This window comes from Carassius carassius, chromosome 39 (assembly GCF_963082965.1).
Source record: "Carassius carassius chromosome 39, fCarCar2.1, whole genome shotgun sequence".
NCBI lineage: Eukaryota > Metazoa > Chordata > Actinopteri > Cypriniformes > Cyprinidae > Carassius > Carassius carassius.
Window position 1 is genome coordinate 19,333,949 of NC_081793.1, and position 17,701 is coordinate 19,351,649.

General features: G+C 39.1%; 1 protein-coding gene across 2 annotated transcripts in view; it reads right to left on the bottom strand.

Moving 5' to 3' along the window:
* Nucleotides 1–882: 882 nt before the first annotated feature.
* The window catches only part of LOC132121569 (pro-neuregulin-3, membrane-bound isoform-like), a 161,819-nt gene continuing 145,000 nt past the window's right edge, over nt 883–17,701 (bottom strand). Inside the window, exons 4-9 of one of the 2 annotated variants that reach the window (XM_059531093.1) lie at nt 12,763–12,789; nt 10,461–10,563; nt 9,679–9,805; nt 6,770–6,882; nt 6,200–6,388; nt 883–1,960 (exon numbers count right to left, since the gene is read on the bottom strand). In XM_059531093.1, coding sequence (XP_059387076.1) covers nt 1,291–1,960; nt 6,200–6,388; nt 6,770–6,882; nt 9,679–9,805; nt 10,461–10,563; nt 12,763–12,789 — 1,229 coding nt within the window. In that variant the 3' untranslated portion in view covers nt 883–1,290. Of the gene's footprint in view, nt 1,961–6,199; nt 6,389–6,769; nt 6,883–9,678; nt 9,806–10,460; nt 10,564–12,762; nt 12,793–17,701 lie in introns of both variants that reach the window. The other variant, XM_059531092.1, reaches the window with a different exon arrangement.

Here is a 17,701-nt window from a genome sequence, read left to right on the forward strand (position 1 = left end):
TTGACTTGAGATTGAATATTAAACTGTTGGATGAACGTGTAATGTTTTTACAAAATTAAAGGATCACCCATTATGATTTTCAGAGCCAATGGCTCACACAAGATCTGCATAGAGACACAGTGCATGAGAGCAAAACAAATATGTTTATCTGCAAATTAATTAAAAGAATTGCCAAATGTTGCTTCTGTGGAGCTCAGTTGGAAGAAATTGTTGGAGCAAGCTGCCAGCGGTTGTTGTTGGTTTTTTTTCTTATATGGATTATAATGTCACATCCCGCTGAGACTCGTGCTCAGAAAATTAGCATGATAACTCATAAAGCTTTCAGGGTGCGACTCACTCGTTTGAGGTAAACACGATGAGGGACATCAGTGACACTGTACTTTAATCTTTCTGGTGATTAATTCCACCCTCACCTGAAAAAAAGGAGCTAGTTGAGGAAACTTTTTTTCCTCCCCTTTTGCGGTTTCAAAATAGCTGATGCAAAATAATGAGTCTGGGCTCAATTAGCAAGAGCTACTTTCACTGGAGATAAACAAGTAAATGATTAAATCCGTTGATGGTCTTGTCTCTGTTGCCATGGAGACAGATGGTGACTCTGCCAGTTTCTCTCCATTCAGCACGTTCCTTGGATCGTTTCAGGTGATGTTTGCAGATACCTGGCTGCAGTGTTCAGTGAGCTCTCTGCTAAAAACAGAAGGTGTGAGATGCACAACATCGATCGCACGGGAAGGGGCAGATACTCTCTGATCAAATGACAGGGTGACATTCAGATTTTATTCAGAAACTGCCGTTTTCTTCTCAAGACCTCAAGCAAAACAGACAAAAAGACAGAGCTGGGCTGAGATTATAGAACAGCAGTTATTGGAAAAAAAAGCTTCTGCATTACCATGTTTTGCATCTTTATTTTTTCGTCACTTCGCATGTCATATACAAGGAATATATGACATACATATAGTTTTGACATCTATTATATTTTTTCTTTACAGTAGAGAAACAACATTGAGATGACACACTATTTGGTTTCTAAATTGAAGCTTTTGTTAAATAGTGGCATATAAATCCTCTGTAGTACCTCTTTAGATCAACATCCCACCAAAGTCTTCATTCTCTCGCATCTATTCGCATTGTGTCATCAGTAAGTCAGTGTTTTAAATTCAGTTCAGCAGTTGTACTTCACAATGCAGTAAAATAGTTCCAAAAGTAAGTGTTTTACAGAAGCGGGAATGTTCCTGCCCCATCCACACCAACATTTTTGTTGAGTTTTCCAAAGCAATCTTTGCATTTATCCAATCAGCTTGTGGGATATGTGAGGCAGGTCACACCTCTAACCCCATCAGAAAATAAGCTGTCTTTTTCATCCCCCACAAATGGGGTTTGTAAAACATCATCCTGTCCTCCCCCGAAAGCAGACAGTCCCTCCTGTCCTCTGGTAGTGTTAGACAGCAGGATGGCGGTGTACTGTGTGGTTTTCACCCCAGATCCAAGTACAGTCATAGAAATGACAGTCTTTGCTCTCCTGGAGCTTGTACCTGATCCCAAGGCTGTTGTGTAGGTAACAAGGCTTTTGTGTTTGATTTGGCCCCTTGACATCAGTGCAGACTCAGAGCAGGTGAGGGTCTGTGGATCCTGCACCGCCACAGAGGAGCTGGCAAGTGATCCGCTGGAATTTGCCACTGACTTTGCCTCAGTCTCAGGATTGATTAGGTTGTAGCTAGAAGATCCCCTACCCCCATTATGCAGCTTGTTCCCACCCCCTTCCCCAAAATCAGGTCCCTGAACGGAGGGGATAATGGGTACGGAGTAGGCTCGGAAAGAAGGGGGAGGAAAGTTTGTTCCCTGGTCGAGACGGGTGCACGGAACATCGGTGTAGCCCATCTTTCCTTTGGAATGGGTGGATAACATAATTTGCATATTCAAATTGCAACAGCTTTGTTGATTGCTGTCCGAGTGAGACTGGCACCTAGAGAATGAGAAAACGAGGGAATTAGTGCTTACATCTCATTATCCATTACATTAATTTAGTCTGTTACACATGAAAGAAATCACTTGGTCACTGAGAATGTTGTGAAAACAATTCTATAACAAAAAAACAAACAAACAAAAACAAAAACAATCACAGCAGTGATAAAATAATTTTGAGGTGGTGGGAATTTTGTATCTTTTGAATCTCAGTGTAATTATGTATAATCCGGCCACAGCTTGGGCTTTGCGCCTGTGGTGGCATAAATGTTAACGCTGAGCTCGTTCTCTCTTTGTCAATGATTGGAGCCATTCGCATCAAAGCTTGTGTATCCTTCACCCAGGCCTATGAGTTTATGAAGGCCACTCTACTTCATTTAGCTGTGGTTTTGATCTGCAGGATGGGACTGCTTATCGAATCCAGCACACCTTGTGGTGACAAACCAAATATCTTTTAGTATTTTGCTTGGAGACCGCCGTGATGTTACACTCAGATCTTGCGAAGTGACCCAGACCGGTTATCTAGGGTTTGTCAGATGTAAAATCATAGGAAATGTTGTGGGTTTCTTAAAGTTGAGGTTCAAACTGGCTCAGTTATCGCCCTCTTTTCTAAACCTTGAAATGATGACATTTAAATTAAGCTTTGCAAGGGCACCAAAGTGAAGTATAAAAGCTTCACACAAAAATGCTAGGTTTTGTTACTTCCCAGAAACCCCAGCTCATGTAACCACTGAGTTGTTGTCTGGTATCAAAGACTGTTAAATAACAGGGCTTAAATAATATAACACAATACATGGGTGTTAAAAGTGTATTCTAGCTGCAGGTTAATCTGGCAGATCGCAGCAAATCAAAACAATATCTAAATATAACCGCACCAATGAAACACACAGTTTCAATCCATATTTCATCTCTGACAAGTAAATATGTGTCTTTGCAGAGTTTTTTTATTTTTATTTATAAAACTGACAACATTCTGTGGGGGTCCTGTTGTCATAGTGAGGGGGATAAGCGAGCTCTGCGTGCCCATCTCTCTTTCTCTTCCCCCCATCTTCACTTCTTTTTTCTCCATTAGACTGGAGGGTGTCTCCATGGCAACAAGAGAGAGGTTCAGGGATGGTGTTGGTGTTTTAAAGCTGTTAAGTCTAGAAATAGGTCAGCTCAGCCCCAATCTGTCTCTCTTTGGGCTGGGCCTAAACCGGCCTGAGAAAGGTTCAGAGAAGCTTATCAATATTTAATTAATCATGAACAGTAATAACAATAGCTAAATAGTGTGTAACCCTAAAGAGTGTAACCCATTGTTTGTGCTTTCAGACATGAGCTTAAATTAAGCAAAAGTCAAAAATGAACCTAGCAGACTTTACAAAAGCACAGAGAGCCCTGCTGCTGGAAAAACAGAAAACCCCCCATTTGTAACTGTGTTAGTATATATGTGCTCGATCACAGCCCTTAAATGAGTCTCCAAGCTCAAAGCTGCACTGTTTAAGAATGTAAATTATGGAAATAGGTCAAACAGAGAGAGTTTGGCAGAAAGCAGAGTTTACAAGTCACTGTGAAGCTGGATCAAGTTGGCATGGTAATGAGAACATTGCTTGGAAATTCAAGAGTAAGTGCTACTTGTTCACATACACCCTACTTAACTGAAATTCATTTTTCCTGTAATGGGCCCTGTCAGTGAAACCCAGTTTCACTCTATGTTCCTTGGAAATCTCATTCAACTCTGGATCTGGTTCTAGACCAGGTCTATACAGAACAGTTCAGCAGTTATGGTCTTTAACATTTAAAGGTTTTTCTACAATCATGTGCACCTTTGGCTCTATGGACCTGATTTAATCTGTCTACTAACAATGTCAAATGGTTTTCCAAAACTTTGGGTTCGGTAAGATTTTGTAATGCTTTTGAAAGAAGGCTCTTATGCCCAACAAGACTGCATTTCCTTAATTAAAAGTACAGTAAAACAGTAATATTGTGAGAAAGTATTACAATTTAAAACAATTGTTTTCTATTTTAGTATGTTTTAAAATATTATTTTATTCCTGTAATGGTAAAGTAAAATTTTCAGCAACTTCTTGTGGCATATTTCATTGTCAAATGATCCTTTAAAAAACATTCTAATATGATGATTTGTTTGTGCTACTTAATATATTCATGGAAACATGGTAACATTATAAATCTATTTGCTGTCACTTTTGATCAATTTCCTTGCTGAATATAATTCATTTCTTTCAAAAAGTAAAACCTTAACCCAAATTTTTGAAGAGAACGTGCATCCCAAGAGAATTGTCGTTTTGACCTAATCATTTTATTTTTCTGATCCATCCAAGTGTCATTTCCATCACATTTCAAATAATGACTCAAATTATAGTGATGGAAAACATATTTATGTATTTTACTGTATGTATATTATAAAAGTTTTATTTTATATACATTTTGACTATTTTATATATATATATATATATATATATATAGTATATATTAGTGCTGTCAATCGATTAAAAACTTTAACTAGATTAATCACACATTTTTTTCTGTGATTAATCGCAATTAATCGCAATAAAAAAATAAATGTTTTTGTACGTTTTTAATATATTTTTTAATGTAATAATTTCACAATTAAATTTAAATACTTGTTTAAATGACATCTTTTTATGAATGAAGGCCAGTATTACTGATATTAATACAGCTACTGATTTACATTTATTATTAGGCTTCAAAAATATAACAGTTTTTAATTTAAGTAAACTTAAAACAATGCTAACATAAACCCATAATAAATGTCATGTTTACTCCTGCCCTTCCTGTCTTAACAGTTAAGAAATATACAGAAATTTAATAAAGTTATCAAAGTTATATGCAGTCTGCACTGCATAAACTATAAATTAAATAGTTAATCCTTATTAAAGCTACAAAAGTTATTTAGTCAAGAGCAGCGAGTCATTTTCTCTGTTCCCTTTGTTCTTTAACTTTACTGACAGGAAGCTTTATTGGCTGCTGTCCCTTTAAGAGCAGACAGACACGCGGATCTCACCGTTTATATACTGTCTATGGATATCGCCTCATTCTCTCACAACTCTTTTTGTTCATTTTAGACTTTATATAAATCATTTAAGATCGCTCCTATGAGGATAATCGACAAAACTGGCACTTTGGGATGTTTATTGTTAGTTCAAGCGCTTAAGAGAACTGGATTCTGGCGCCCTGTCTATGCATTGTGTGTGTGTGTGTGTGTGTGTGTGTACGTGTGTATGTGTCACATAAGGGCATTCACAGACAGCGCATTCTCTTTTGTCTAGCCGCGCTTGAAATGTTTAAAAGCATTTAAATGAATAAGAGTGTGATCATATAATGTAAAGCTAGCCAACGGATGGCAGAAAATACGGATGCTGCGTTAATTGCGTTAAATATTTTGACACGTTAAACCAGACAAAAATTAATCGCATGTGTTAACGCGTTAACGTTGACAGCACTAATATATATATATATATATATATATATATATATATATATATATATATATATATATATATATATATATATATATATATATATATATATATATATATATATATATATATATATATAGTTGTGAATAATAGTACATGGTTATGGAAATATGATAATATTTTGTAATTATCATTTAAATCTGATTAATTTTCAAATTGTTTCTCTCAAATCAACATCTCAGGAAAATGTTACGGGGTTTCAAACAAAAATATGACTTACTTTTATTGAACAGGATGTTGATTTCTTACATGTCCACTGTAGAGGACACCAGGACTAAAAGCATGTTTATTGTGCATTTTGGGACACACGACAAATTAATAGGAAAATAAATTATATGTCAATATTCTTATGAAATATTAGATATTTTTATATGAAAATCTGGCCAATAAGTACTCGCACTATTACACTTCTTTTTTCAACATGCTGTCCCAACAGCACATTAATATGCAAAGTAGGTGCAGTGTATAGATAACATTGTATTTAATGAGGAAAAATGTTTATGGAAATTCTAAACACATATTGTATATAGTAAAATGGCATATCAAATAATTTTGTTATATTTTTCATAAAATAGTTAAATATCATCCTTATAGAAAAAAACAAACAAACTGATAACTAAAAAAATTATTGGTGATATTTAAAACATATGAATAAAATATAATTTTTCAAAAGAGGTGCTATATTTAGATCTTGGGGAAATAAAGAGAAATCATTGCAATCGTTGCATTTTATTGCTCACCTTCTCAAAGATTGTGGCATCACCTCATTGACATCCACTTCCTGGAGATGTTTATAGGAATTAAGAGAATCTCGAGACCCTCCACTGAGATGATGGCCTGCTCTAGAGATGGGCGGAGTCCACTTTGAGACAGCTCGATAACCGGTTACCTTGTTTTTTAGGGCAGGGCTTGAGGAGAAGGAACAGCTTCTGTAGAAACAGATTAAAGCTTCTGGAGTTAGGAGACAAAAATGTGCAGGTTTTTTCAAATATTTTATATGAGACAGCTTTAGGATAGCACACGGCTCCAATGATAGAATTCAAAATAATTAATTCTGGCCCTGTTGTTAGATTCTTTATATAAATCAGTGCTAATAAATTACTTTTATGGAAAAAATATTCGGAAATGCTAATTTTCATGGTTGTTACCAATTACAATTAATATAATTATTTAAAGTGGTTCATTTTTGACATTAACATATGGTGCCATATTGGAAGCTGATTAAATTTCTTCCTCTGTTGCTTTCACTTCTGTGGAGAGGGACAGTGTGTCAGAAGTTTTACAATAGATGTGAAGTTCTGGGAAAGTACCTGCAGCGCTTCCCCATGGAGAGACTGCGATTATGATTTGGTAGGGAAACTTTAGAGCTGCTGAGAACTATGCTGGCCGCCTGCGGAGAGGAGAAACCATGGGCTCTTCTGCTCTGTAGAGACGAACAGGAAATAAAAGATATTATTGCAGATGAACAAAACTATATAGTAGATGACCCCACTGATTATCATTTCCATGCATGTGTGAATGTTTAATGGGTGCTATTAACCAAAGAGAGTGAGGAAGATAGATGAGTGGATGCACATAAGAGCTGACTTTGATGTCATGAAATGGTAGCAGCTCAGCTCATGAATATTAATTAGGATATGCAAAATCTATTTCAAGAGATATTTTGTTATTATTATTTTATTTATATATACTGTATATATATATATATATATATAATTTTTTTTTATTATTATTAAACAGATCAGTAGTAAAGCATTTGTTCATACCCTAGTCTAATTTGAAATGTTAGCATAACATTGCGATTAGAAATGTCCATAAAATCATTTAAAAAACAATTTCAATAGCATATTGATTTGATAAGCTGTAATTACACACTGGGTTGAGGCAGAAATCACTCTTTCTAACCAAGTTCACATACTTGAATAATTCAGTGACATTTAATTTGACAACTTCACCTCTATATCTGCCACTGTGATTTTGTAAGTCAGTGGATGAATGTGTAAAACAGCAACTGAGGCCTGAATATGGTTTGTTGGTCCAGCAATATTTTTCAAGTTTTGGTTTCGGGGTCCATCCTTATGTAACTTATTTTAATTCATTTGAATTGTAGGTGAACTGCAGTCTTGGGTCAGTACTTCAGTAGTCAGTCAGTAGTATTTTTAAATGTTTCTGAAATAATTTCATATAATTATCATGGTTGTGCTACCTAATATTTTGGTGGAAACCTTGATACATGTTTTTTGGAATCTTTTCTGACAAGAAAGCTCAAAGGAAAATAATTTATTTGAAATATAAATCTTTTGTAACATTATGAATGTCTTCACTGTCACTTTTGATCAATTTAATGTGTCCATTCTGAATAAAAATATTCACTCTTTCTTTCACTTTTGAATAGTAATGGGAATGCATTTGTTTGATTTTGTTTCATGACTTAACTAGAACGGATAGCGAGCTGCGTGCATCTGGGAGCCATGTGAACACTGTCGCTTTCTGCCAATGATGACAACCACAACAACCACTCAGCAAAACATTCAAATCGAATTCCAACGCCGGATTGCCACTTGTTACAACACACACTAACAAAATGAAAACTCTTGCTCTGTATTATATACATTAATGCTGCAAGCAATTTCATGAAGTGGTGTGGACACGACTGCCTGTAAATGACACCTATGATTGCTCTAGTGTTGTCCAGCATGTCATCTCACTTCCCCTCACTTGTATAGACAGATAAATGTAAGAACACACACACAGGCCAAAGAAAAAATAAAGGGATCATGAAATCTGAAGAGAGGCTGCATAGAAATGTTCACTCTGCGATATACAGGTCCCTCAGTGAGGAAAAGCCAGTTTAATTAGACTTTACATTTAAACTGCAGATTAAGCGAGACACACTCTAATTATTCTTCCTTTCGACTTCCCCAGTCAGGAATTAATCTCAGACAAGATTACATTAATGAATTCCTAAACTATTTTTTTCAGTCCACTCTTAAAATTAATGCCATTAAATAATAACAAACCAGCAATCTGAGAGCAGACAGCTATAAGTACACCAAGACCCCCCCCCCCCAACCTCGTCCCAAATGTTGCTGGAGCTGGAAAAGACAGATAATGCAGTTATTCCAGTTAGTGAAATCTCCCTCCCTCTGTCTGTCTTGTGGAACATCATTAAAACGATTGAGTTTGACTTAAATGTAGTTTGGGGCCTTACAGCTGAAAAAGCATGTCCTTCTAACACTGCTGCTTCCTTGGGGACCTGTTGGCATTGTTCTTCTTTCCAACAAAAAAAGTGGATGATTTCTGACCACCCTTTCATTGCCTCAGCAGGGTGAGAAAACTCAGAGAAAGAGAAGCAGAACCAAAGCTTTACTGTGAAAGAAATTCTGAAGGAGGGGAGAAACAAGCAAAATTCAAGTGAAGTCTGAACAAAAGATTGGAGCTCCCCATCTCAGCTTCTTCTGAAATTTTATAGTTGTTAATAGAAATTAATAAAATTAATAGAAATTAATTTTATAGTTGTCTGCTACTAACTCAGCAGATATTGGTGGCAATTATATAAGTGGTCCAATTAAATCTTTGCTGTGCATGCTTGGATTAGCAAAAGTCACTGATCTGACATGCTGCACCCTGTGTCATTTACACACTATTTTCATATAAATTACTTTGGTATTAAAGCATCTGTAAGGAAATGTACATGTAAGCCACTGTTTGATTGCTCACTCTCATTGGACCTGATAACACACATGGGAATGTGAGCCATCAACATTTGTGTATGGGATGAGAATGAACTGCCAAGTGGCAGCAGAAAGAAACTGATTTTCCAGTTTGGATAATGTAACTATTTATCCAGTTTTTCATCAGCTAGGTGGCTGGCTGCCTTTGACTGTTGCATCAGATCGATGCAGTGTTTACTCCCCAAGCTGCATGCAGTGTTATTTCTGTCAACTTGAGGGATCTTTGGAGCAGGTGGGAAAGCAGTAAAACCATGGAGGGCATCATTCCTCCAACTGCATTCATTACTGGTGACTGTTATGCACAGGGGACTTTATTTCAATCTCCATTAAAGCACATGAGGGTGACTTGATTTCAGACTGTACATGTATATATTTGGTATACACACGGGTTTAGGCTTTTTTTGGACAAGCAATCATTATGTGCATTGTCAGCACAAATGTGGACTTCATGCAGATTTGCTCTGTGGGACATAAACAAACATCACCTTTTGAAGCTGGAGGGTGCTCTCCAGTCTGGGGCTGGATTTAGACATGAGACCTGAGGCATTGATAGTACAGTCCCTCATGTTGCGAATTTCAGTCAGATGGGCTCGATGCTTCTCTCTTTGTCTCCTGTAAAATTTACAACAAAATTTAATAATCTGTAATGAGACTCATGTCCGTGAAACAAAAGAAAAGAAACAATCTAGTTTAGTTTGCGACAGGTTCTTTGAAATGTACTCTCTGTATTCATGTTGGTTTTACATGATTTAAAAAATATTCCTTGCATCTTAAAACACGAGTGTACCCATTACTTTAAACTGAGTGTACACATTGCTTTTTACTTCAAATACAAATATAAATTATTCATTTAAAAATATATAGATATATTGTTGATGGGGAGTTGCATAATATGACATTTTATAAACCTTCCCTTGTGACGAAAATGTTGAAATTTTTCAATATTTCATGAGCCCTTGACAAGAGAGACCTTGATTTTACAGACAATAGCTTTCAAATATTAATAAGCAGTGTAGTTTTGTTAAAATATTTATTATCTAAGAAACAACAATACAAGATTATGCCAAATACTAAATAATGTTTTCTTTTCAAGAATTTCATTTTTAAATAGGAAATCATAGAAGAGGCATAAGCCATTGCATGCATGAATTACAATTGTAATTCATTTTTAATTGTCTTTTCACTTATTATTTTCCACCTATTACCTTCAAAAAACAAATATGTTGAAACAATGTTATTCCAAATCCCAAGGATGATTGGGACTCACTTATTTTTGCAGTAAAGAACCATGCAAGCCGCTCCCAGCAGGCTGATCCCCATGGCTATGCTGAAGATGGACAATATCTGTCTCTGATAGGTTTCTGCACTCTCTGAAAAGACAGACAAAGATAGCACATAATTCAGGCTTTATTCACAGTCATCACTTTGCCTGTCTTGATTGAACAAAAAAATCTTGTGTAGATAATTGTCTCTTATAGGTTGTACAAAATAAAAAAATTAATCAATGCCACAATAATGGAAACATTCCCAGTGCGATGGAACATACATTTTTAGAGACAATTGAAAAGGGACCATCTCAAAATTAATTACGGCTGTTTTATCATTTCAGCATATTTAACTAGCATGCAAACGTGCACAATCATATTTGATTTGATGTTCAGGGACAGACAGCAGAGAAACATGCAGGGAGCTGTCAGCTAGACGTTCATTTGTGTCAAAGGTTAGGCAGGCTTGAAATGTGCTTGAAGAATCGGACTAATGATCGGTTCATAGGCCGCCATAGGAAGCGTTTTTCCATCTTGGTCCATGAAATAGAAAAATGATTGCTTGTCTGTCTGTAGAGCCTATAAAACCTTCTCACATCAAGAAATTGTAAGACATTGACAATCCATTGTTCACAGTTCGTCTCAATCAAACCTTTCTTTTCTGGTTATAAATGAAACATTCATGCATTGGATTTGAAAAAAGCATTCTCAATTCACATCTAAATTATAATAACTCTGATAAGTAAGTTGTTGATCCTCCCTAACAATTTATATTCATCTGGGAGAAGATCCACTTGATGTCAGAACATCAATGCTGAGATTTGCTGTGTGACTCATATCCTGTGATTCAATTAATTGTAAAAGTGTTCAAAGGGATTCAGGTCTGAGCTTTGTTCTTTAAAGCTACTCCTAGTACATCAGAATCACTAAATAATCTATATAGATCTATCTTTGTGTACAGGAGCAGAAAATGTCCATCCAAAACAGTTTAGCATCATGTCTGTGGAAAACCAAGAACAGCTAGTGGGATAGCAGAGACTGAACACTAGTTCTCAAAGGGAATTGAGCCCTGGTTTGGTGGAGAGTGTCTGCCAGCAGATGGCTAGGCTCACTCACAAACGTGACTGAAATGCTCTCTCATGCCACAAATGCACAAAGCTGACCATTCATGCACACATGCACTCAACAACCACCCTCCCGTTTCTCTCTCTCATGGAAAACACTCCATAATGGCCACAACTGGACTCGCTCACCATCCAGATTAAAATCACTCAGGCAGTCATTTCCGAGAAGCAGAAATGCATATCAGTTCCACTTTAACTATCTCTCCTTCTCTGACAGTTTTTGAGGAAATCTTGAGACGAGCGTGTGAAGCACGACTAATGGAAAACTTCACAGGAATCACTCGTTCACTTAAAGAAATGCTTTCAGTTGTTAGGCACATGATAAAGGATGGTCGGGGAAGGGGTGTGGATGCATAAAAGGAGAAAGCCTGTGGAAAATCCATTTTCACAGCAGTTTTTGGGCTTCTGTTTGTCGACACTGCTTTAAGTCTGTGGATACTGTGGTTTGTCAGGGTAAATGCATCTATTTAGCTCTTGGCTGTGTGATATTTCTCATCCCCAGAGACTTGCTATACAACATGCCACCTCAGCAAGGTGCACACCTCAGGGCTTTGCCGTAATTAACAGTGACAGACATAGTAACACACGCAGACAAACGCAAGCAGACACATGTATGCGCACAAGCCACACAAACCACATCGCCCATACAGATGCTACCCTGTGCCTTTACAATACATTTCTTTTGCTTTGTTTCCATGGAAACTCAAGAACATTAGGCTTTTTGAGGAACAGAGAGCATCATGTGATTTTGTATACATTAATGACTGCCAGGAATGAGAGTAGAAGCCTGTGGGTGTTTATTTTTTCGAACATCATCAATATGCTAGATTGAAATTTATTGGAACTTATATGGGAAAGAGTCTGTCTTAAATTAATTTTAAACATTTATAATCACCGTTTTTATAATCATTTAAATGGATTTGCAGTGTGAAGAATGCATCTCAATTCAAGTCTCTTAATTCAAATGTGGTCTTAAAATTATAAATAAAATGAATAGTGAATAATATAATAAAATGAAAATATAATAAAATTATATATATTATATGCTAGATGGAGTACAGCTTGTCACACTACAGAATTTTCCAGAAAAATTTCTTATCAACTACTTCTGTTTGCATGCTAATGAGGGAGAAAAGAAAAGGGATTAAATAAATAATAATAATAAAAAAAGATTTCTTACCCATAAACTCAATGCCCAGCTCATCTGCTGCTTCAGGAAGTAATAAAAAAGGAGAAAAGCGATTAAACAGACGGAGAGAAAGACAGAAACAAGGAGAGAGATGTTATCATACAGATTTCCACAAACAAAGACATTAAATCACCCAGATAATAACCGTGAATAAAAAGCAAGCGAGTTTTGTGTCAACTAAAACTGCTCATTGTTCAGAAAGAGAAAAAATTCTGTAGTGGCATCATTTCGGCAACAAAAAGAGCTTTCTCTTGATTACCCAAGATACAAGCAACCACAATTTTAAAGAGGGTGAAGTAGTTTATAATATAAAGCACATAAAGGCCTGTTAGTTGCCTGTAGAAAAGACATGCTCCCCAAGAGAAGCTGGATTTTGTCAGAGACGGGCTTTAGAAATGCCTCAATGTCAACTGTTCTGCCCAGGAAATGCTTTAAATTGCATTTTTGGTTCCAAAATGTTATTAATTCATCTGAAAGCTTTAACCAATATGTTTCCTTTTTAAGAAAGTCTTCTCCAGCAGAGCATTGCACAAGCAAATCGCCTTTGTAAATGCAGTCACTCCCTCTCTTTCTTTCTCTCTCCTCTATCCCACTGAAGCCTCAAAACTGCTGGTCCAGATAAAGAGAAGAACACTCATGCTTCTTTTCATTTGAATAGTCCCCTTTTTAATGCTTCTGTAATATAATCTCATTTAAATTAAAACGAAACCCTCAAACTTAATTGGTTTTCTGACAGAGGTGGTCTAAGGTTTTTTAATAGACTGCGGCTTGCCCGAGAAAGATTATTTTAGTGGACATACTTAGGGGGGAAAACAGAAATCAAACAGTGACAGAAAACCTTCTGTCAAATGATTAATCGCCACATGTAGCCTCAATTTATCAACGGTGCGTTTTTGAATATATTCATGCAGCATTTTCAACATGATCTTGGGGAAAATAATAAGCCAAAATGTCAATTTTTTTCCGAAAAGGTCATTTAGTGGTTCTTAATGAGAATGCTAGGAATGGTAGTTTTTGCCAGTTCCTGCTTATGATTTAAATTCATGGTGAGTAAGGACAGAACCTTTGTTTACTGGCAGCTGCACCATAGCGCAGGCACAATGAAGTATGGGGAATCGCTTAATGGTTGTTTTAAATGCTAATGTAAGCAGAATTGTTGGTAATACTCCTACCCGAGATTTTTGCACAGTGTCTCTCCTCTGGGCCTTTTTAAATTCACAGTGTTTTGTGGTATCGGGTGAGATTAAAAAAAAAATACAACAGCTCTATGAGACAAAAGGGCCAGGCGATGATCCAGCGGTTCTGTCGTATCCCAACTGCCAGCATTGCTTGGCCCATTCATGCTGCGGCTGCCTCTGATTGCCCACAATAACTGCCACATTCATCCTGTCAAAATCGCTGTGCTGTCATGAGCCACACACAATGTCATTAAGCACGGATATGCATGCATTCCTCGAAACCTGGCAGCAAGGTCCTGATGTACTGTTCCTATAAACCACAGCCTTCCATCCGTTGTCCTGTCACCCTTGGGAGACATTTACGCCATCAAAGAGCGATGGGACCCAGCACACTGAATCAACGTCAGACGCTCAGAGACTGATCGGAAGAACTACAATAATGAATCAAATCCTTAATCCTTCGGTTAGTTTGAGCAATAGGCGAAAGCCCCTTTGTGCAGCTTACTTACATAGCTTAATGCTTGAGAGATAAATACCTAAATAAGAAGGGCCACTGTCCCCTGAGCAAGCCACTCATGAAATCCGTCTCTCTTGAGTTACCGGGTGAATCCTGGGTTTAACCACAGCTTGGAAAATGGCTTCACTAACCAAAGTCCTTTTTTTAACCACTACAACCAGATTATTGATTTAGAAAATGAGAACCAAATGAGTAAAATGTGAACAAATCATTTACATCAGTTTTGTGAACCAAATCAAACAATTTGTCAAAAAGATTCAATTTAAAAGAGTTATTTGTTCATGAATCAGACAACACTACAGCTCTACAGCAAAAAGCTATAATTTGGCTTTAAAAAGAAATTGAATATAGTGCACAATACCACTTTTGATGATACTTTTATGCATGGTTTTTATGGCCTTAAAACATATGTCCCCAAAAGAGCACAAAAACAATTTTCTCCTTTTTTGTTCTGTGGAAGAAAAAAAATTCATACAGCTTTAGAACAACATGAAGGTGAGAAAATTTTTAAACTTTTGGGTGAACTTCTAATACCTCCTATCATACAGTGCAGGCAAAATTCCTCATATTGAGCAGTGGGGTTTCTGCTGACACTGACCCAAAGTGTTTTCTCATGCCAGAGAGCTGGGGGGAGGTAGGGGCCAAGCAGAAGCAAGGCTCTTTGGATCATCTCTTATGTGATAGTCGATTTGGAGACAAAAACAACGGTCGACGGATGATTTGTGCTAGCGTGTTGAGCAGAGATAGATTTTGAAAAAGCTCAGGGGACAAAAGACTAGGTGGCAGACGAAGCCAAGCCACCCACAGGGGGTGATTTATGGCTCATTTGGTGGGTTAAGTGAATAAAGATGCACTGGGCCATACACATCAGGCTCAAACTAGGAATGGGAAACATTAGCTGCGTCTCCACTGTCGGGCCAAAAGCGGACGTGCTTGTGCATGCCAGGGCCAGTCGGTTTCCACAGTCACTTCCGGTGCTTGATCGTCCATCGACGATGCTTCCTTGGGGCCAACATTTGGTTATGAACAAAGGTGGAGTTTCTCCGCGTCTGGAGAACGTCAGCGCTGCGGATCATTTCATAAAGCTAACAACTATAACACCAGCATAAAAAAAGTCTAAGGTTACGTATGTAACCCTGGTTCCTCGAAGGAACGAGACACTGCATCGAGAACGAATGGGGAAAGCGTCCAGCGTGACGTCTCTGAATAACGTGTATAATCAGTCCAATGGAAGGGCGATACATCATAGGCGGGTGACGTCAGAGACCAGGAAGCATAAAAGCATGATCGGCGAAGCCGGTAATCAGCCTCAAAGGATGAAGCAAGCGCCGGCCAGAGATGCCGGAAGTGTGGCACTGCGACGCAGCATCTCGTTCCTTCGAGAAACCAGAGTTACATACGTAACCTTAGACGTTCCTCTTCAGGAACTCGAGCTGCGTCGAGAACGAATGGGGAACGAGAATGCCCACGCCGCCAGACTTTCAAATTTCTGCCTAGTGTGGAAGAGCACAGCTAAAGCAAGAGAAGAGGCCTGACAGAAATCGGGGACAACCGTCCAATGGCCAAACTTCAGAAGGAGTGAGTCTTGATCCCCAGGAGAGGGGAGATCAGAGGACTCGAGGCTTAGGATAACATCCTGATCACCGCTTAGCATAAGCTTCTTCTGGCCGGAGGCCTCAGCCTCAGCGCACCATTGAGGAAACATGTAACCAGAGGGTTTCTGCCCACTGACTGGCCACCGAGAGGGGCGCGGTAGGCCACCATGGCCGCCACGTAGACCTTCAGGGTGGAGTGGGTCAACCCTGTGGAGAGCCTGCAGGAACTCCAGCACTGTACCATCCGGGCAGTTAACTGGGTCGAGCTGGCGGTCTCCGCACCAAGAAGTGAAAAGCTTCCACTTCAAGGCATACAGTTTCCTCATTGAGGGAGCTCTGGATTGGAGAACGGTCTTACAACCTCGGTTGAGAGACCGGATGCTAAGAGTTGTGCCTCCTCAGAGACAAAACCTACAGCCTCTAAGCTCCACGCGGGGGCGCACCCTCTGCCTGCGAGAGTAGATCTCTCCTGACGGGAACCTCCCATGGAGTGCCGTCAAAAAGAGAAATCAGGCCCAGTGGAGCTGGATGAGTCAGAGGAAGCCAGAGGGGACAATGTCTCTCGAGTCGCAAACAGATCCACCCGAGTCTGGCCAACATCTCCAACTCTGCTTCATCACTTCAGTGTGAAGCCGCCAATCTCTGGGCCTCGGCCCCTGCCTCAACAGGATGTCTGCTCCCATATTAAGATGCCCAGGAATGTGAACTGCTCTGAGCGAGAGGAATTCGTCCTGGGCCCACACAAGGATCTGGTATGCTAGTTGTATAAACAGCGTGAGTGCAGACCTCCTTGATGGGTGATGTAAGAGACCACCGCTGTTGCTGTCGGTGCACACCAACACATGGTGACCTCTTCGGTCTGGGAGAAAATAACGAAGTGCACGAAGCATGGCCAGCATCTCCAGGCAGTTGATGTGCCATGTCAGATGGCGACCACTCCACAGACCACGGGCAGGGTGGCCACTCATGACTGCACCCCAGCCGGTAAGGGACGCATCCATCGCTAGCATCATACGGCGACAAGGAGCTCCCAGCACCGGGCCCTGTGACAAGAACCAAGGCTTCCTCCACATATCCAAGGCACGTAGGCAGCGCCGCGTGACCTTTAGCATGCGAAGTGGGTTTCCCCTCAGGGAGAACCCTTTGGTCTTGAGCCACCACTGTAGGGGTCTCATGTACAGCAGGCCAATAGTATTCACGTTGGACGCAGCTGCCATCAGACCCAGCTATCTCCGTGACTGCTTGACAGTGAGTGACCGGCATTCTCTCACTCTCGCGACTGCAGTGAGGATTGACTCGATCCGAGCAGGTGACATACGTGCCTGCATCGTGGTCGAATCCCACACCATGCCCAGATAAGTGGTTCTCTGAACTGGAGAAAGCACACTTTTCTTGGCGTTAAGTCTTAACCCCAGCTCTTTCATGTGAGCGAGAATGACACCTCGGTGCCGAACCATCATCTGCTCAGATTGAGCTGATATCATCAATCGTCAATGTGGTTGAGTCGTGAAAGTGTGGGGTGAGAATGCAAGGCCAGTGGAAGATCCGTATTGGTAGGCTTTTGCCCCCAAAAGCAAACCTCAGGAACTTCCGATGAAGAAGGATGGAGAAAAGTGCATCTTTTGATAGATCGTGACACA